This window comes from Poecilia reticulata, linkage group LG3, assembly GCF_000633615.1.
Source record: "Poecilia reticulata strain Guanapo linkage group LG3, Guppy_female_1.0+MT, whole genome shotgun sequence".
NCBI lineage: Eukaryota > Metazoa > Chordata > Actinopteri > Cyprinodontiformes > Poeciliidae > Poecilia > Poecilia reticulata.
In genome coordinates, this window is record NC_024333.1 from 6,815,742 (window position 1) to 6,819,511 (window position 3,770).

A 3,770-nucleotide genomic window follows, 5' to 3' on the forward strand; every position below is an offset into this window, starting at 1 on the left:
GATCATGATGCGTTCAAGAGACCTCGGAAACCTAAACGATAAGCTCCGTCCTTTACTGATTTAACATGGTAGACGCAATTTATTCATAAAACAAGCTTAATAAAATTCCGTATTTTAAGGAACATGTAACACAATACGAGCTGTTACGGTATTGAAAACACCACAAATTGGTTTAAAAAAAAGAGAACCAGTTTCTTCCGCTAAACCGGCGCCTCAGTCTGTGCGTTCAGCACCATGGACAGGGTTCCGAACAGCGATTGGGTCAACAATTCAACGTCAAGGATTAAAGTAATCCCACCATTGGACAAAATCAAAGTGACAGCAGAGCTCTGCGCGGTGATTGGTGGAGGATTAGAATAGCTATACATTATTGCGGCTGTCATACAGTGCAGAAGAAAGTACTGTTATCTCCCAACAGCGAGGCCTTGGGCGGCAGTGGATTGGTATTCGCAGCGTGTTCGGGACACAGGTGAACTCACGGTATGTGCGTGTGTGTGAGTGTGTGTCTGTGAGCATATCAGACCGAGGAACCGCTGCTCTCTGAGGTAAGCAGATTAAGTTTCCCGTTGAATCTGTAATTCCTGGCAGCGACAGCCAGCTCCCACATTTCCACCATTCGCAGCACGCAATAGCGCGTCTCATCCGCTTCCAGGTTGCGCGAGGCTGTCACCGGCCTGCGTGTGCGTGTGTGTGTGTGTGGGGTGTGTGCGTGTGCGTGGTTGTGTGTTTCTGCACGCATGATGAAAGCGGAAAGATTGAGTCGTTCACATCTTAGCAGATATTCCATCTTCCCGCAGACGCCTGGACGGCAACCATGAGCTGTTCCATCCACTGTTAACTTCCTTTAAAAAAAAAACTGTTAAGTGCAGCAGCTGTACGATTCACCACATTAAGTATTAAATCATCTGAAAGTTTTCCCGAAGTTCCCAGTTAAACCAACCTGAAGTTTCCTCTTGTTTGATAGGGCTGAAGGGCCTGGCGGAAGATTAAATCTTAAAGCAAACCACTACCGTGTGTCCTCATGGCTGGTCAGTGTAAATTGACATTCACAAAACATAAATAAATTCGAGTATGTGTCTAACCATTGTTTAATTATTTACAGATACGGAGCCCAATTTCCCTCCTCTGCCCGGGTTTGTTCCTCTGAAGCCCTGCTTCTATCAAAACTTCGAGGAGATCCCTGAGCAGCACCGCAGCATGTGCAAGAAAATGTACAACCTGTGGATCTGTGAGTATAATCACACTTGGTGCTGGATTCACTGGCGTTTTACTGACCTATAGCGCTTTGCGAACTTAATAACGGTCCAATAACTTGTTCACATTTTTCTCATTATGCACATGCAAACTTTTCTGTGTTTAAATTGAATTTTATGTGATTGAATAACACAAAACTGTATAATTTTGAAGTGGAAGATTAATGAAAAATGTTTTTTTTTTCTTCTATTTACAAATAGAAATCTGAAAGATGTGGCAAGTATTAAAGTCGTAGGCTTCTGAAAATATGTGCTTGCTGTACTTTTGTTTGTATGTTTAAAATGTTTTATTCCAAAACCATGTATCCTTTTACTTTGATTGCACAATTATGCCCTGCTTTGTGTTGCCACAGGAAATCCCTATGAAATATGACAGTGTAGTTGTAACAAAATAAGAAAAATTCAAAGGCTACAACATTTTTTGCAAGACCCTTCGTACGACTTGCGCTGCAAACTGACTCTACAAGTCATATTTTTTTTTCTTTCTTTCTGCAGGTTACTTTTTTCAAATAAATGCTAAACAGAAGGTATTTCATTTGTAATAGAAGCCATTCACTTTTTTTCATGTGATATGAAACAGTAATGTGCATGTTTACCGTTTCCACGCTGTTGTTTTTTTTTAAGTTTCCACATTTGTTTTTATATTTTCACAGAAAATCTCAAACCAAAGTGACTTTGTGCATGGAGTTTTTTTTTTATATTAATGTTATTTAATTTGTCTTGTGTGTAAGTAGTGCATTATTTTTTCCCCCCTAAAATCCTAAAACACTTAAGTTTCTAATCAATGCAATTCCTAAACTGTTTGTCCATCCTTCATGGAATAAAAGCATCACATACTGATTATAAAAAAAGTCTAAAACCAAATGAGATTTTTACATTAGCGCAGGTTACCTTCCTATGAATTTTATTTTCATTTTTCAAAACTCTTCTCTGCATGTGCATGGAGTCAATATAAGCTATTTTATTCATGTTTCGCACCAAAAACCCGAAATGTCTCTGTGGCTCCTTTGCAGTGAACAGTGCCACCCTCGCGGTAAATTTCATCGGTTGCTTTGCTTGGATGTTTGGCGGCGGCGGAGTGACCAACTTTGGGTTGTCCCTCATCTGGCTCCTGATGTTCACCCCTTGCTCCTACGTGTGTTGGTTTAGGCCCATTTACAAGGCATTCAAGTAAGTCCAGAATTTAAAACATGCAGCTTTCATGCAATGTTCTTACTGGGTCTGATGATGAAATTGTTGTAAATCTGAAGAATTATTATAAAAGTAAATCATTCTGAATGCGACAGTGTCCTGTGTGGTTTTATATTCCGGTGCCGAAATCAAGTATCTGTAAATTACAATGGACATTTCCTTCCAAACATACACATGTGACATCTAAGTGTGCTGTTGTTCACTATTTGCCAATAAGTGACACGTCCTCATCTTTGATGGCAGCTCATTTTAATAAACCTCAGCTTGAATTTATGTTAAATGTGTACATAATCGCAAGAGGAAGTTTAAGTTAGTTGAAAAAGGTGCTTTCAATCGATCGAGAACGTGGATCCGCAGGCCCCTTTGCTGGAATTGACATCTCTGATCCATAAAAACACTAAAACAAATTCAACTTTTATGGAACAAAAAAAATGTCACATAAAGTATGTAGAAAAAGTTTGAATACATCCTATGTTAAGATGTGCACCAGCATCTCTAAGTCATGTTGAGGAGAAGCAATATTTTTTTTTATTTATATATTTCTTTTTTGTTTACCAGGATGTGACTGAGTCCTTAATTCAAAATCCAAGACATTCTGTTGTCACTTAATGTGAAAATAGTGCGGCAGAGAATGCCGATTCTTGTAGACATGCTCCAAAAATAGAAAAGCAAGAGAACGCACCGGTTAACAAAAGTAGATCTTCACAAGGCAGGAAAAGGCTACCAGAAAATGTGTTATTCAAAACCTGCCCATGTGTAGAGCCACATTAAATACAGCTGTGATTGATTAGTTTATCCATCTAACAAAAACCCTGAAGAATAAGGAAAGGGATGTAAAACTAATTCTTCAAACATCATTGATATAAAACTTCAAGAAAGTTTTGAGTGTGAGATAATGCCACTGCGTTAAAAGATCAATTAATTTTAAGGGTTTTACACACACACGTCTCACCAAGACTGTCAACATTCTTGGGCAATGTTTAAGATTTATATCAACTAGGAAGTAAGAGAAAATAAAACCTGAAAAAATGTATGGTAAAAAAAAAAAGTGTTTTTTGTATTTTTGTTAGGACAGACAGCTCCTTCAACTTCATGCTGTTCTTCTTTGTGTTCATGGCCCAAGTTGGAATCAGCATCATCCAGAGCATCGGCATCCCAGGATGGGGAGTATGGTAGGAGTTAGAGAGAGGATCTACACACGTCTCGTTCAAAATGAGATTTTTTTAAAACCTTCTTGTCCATCTGCTGTTGAACTAATTTGAAGTTGTTCCACCCATTTGAACTCTGTGTGATTAGGACCTAAATCTCTAAATGTTCACCCCCCCC

The 3,770-nt window shown here is 38.8% G+C and overlaps 1 protein-coding gene across 3 annotated transcripts in view; it reads left to right on the forward strand.

The window, feature by feature from the left end:
• Positions 1-336: 336 nt before the first annotated feature.
• Positions 337-3,770, forward strand: part of LOC103462158 (secretory carrier-associated membrane protein 5-like) — a 7,106-nt gene continuing 3,672 nt past the window's right edge. Inside the window, exons 1-5 of one of the 3 annotated variants that reach the window (XM_008404753.2) lie at positions 337-480; positions 965-1,028; positions 1,103-1,228; positions 2,267-2,423; positions 3,515-3,616. In XM_008404753.2, the coding sequence (XP_008402975.1) occupies positions 1,022-1,028; positions 1,103-1,228; positions 2,267-2,423; positions 3,515-3,616 (392 nt within the window). In that variant the 5' untranslated portion in view covers positions 337-480; positions 965-1,021. Of the gene's footprint in view, positions 546-964; positions 1,029-1,102; positions 1,229-2,266; positions 2,424-3,514; positions 3,617-3,770 lie in introns of all 3 variants that reach the window. The other 2 variants (XM_008404756.2, XM_008404754.2) reach the window with 2 other exon arrangements.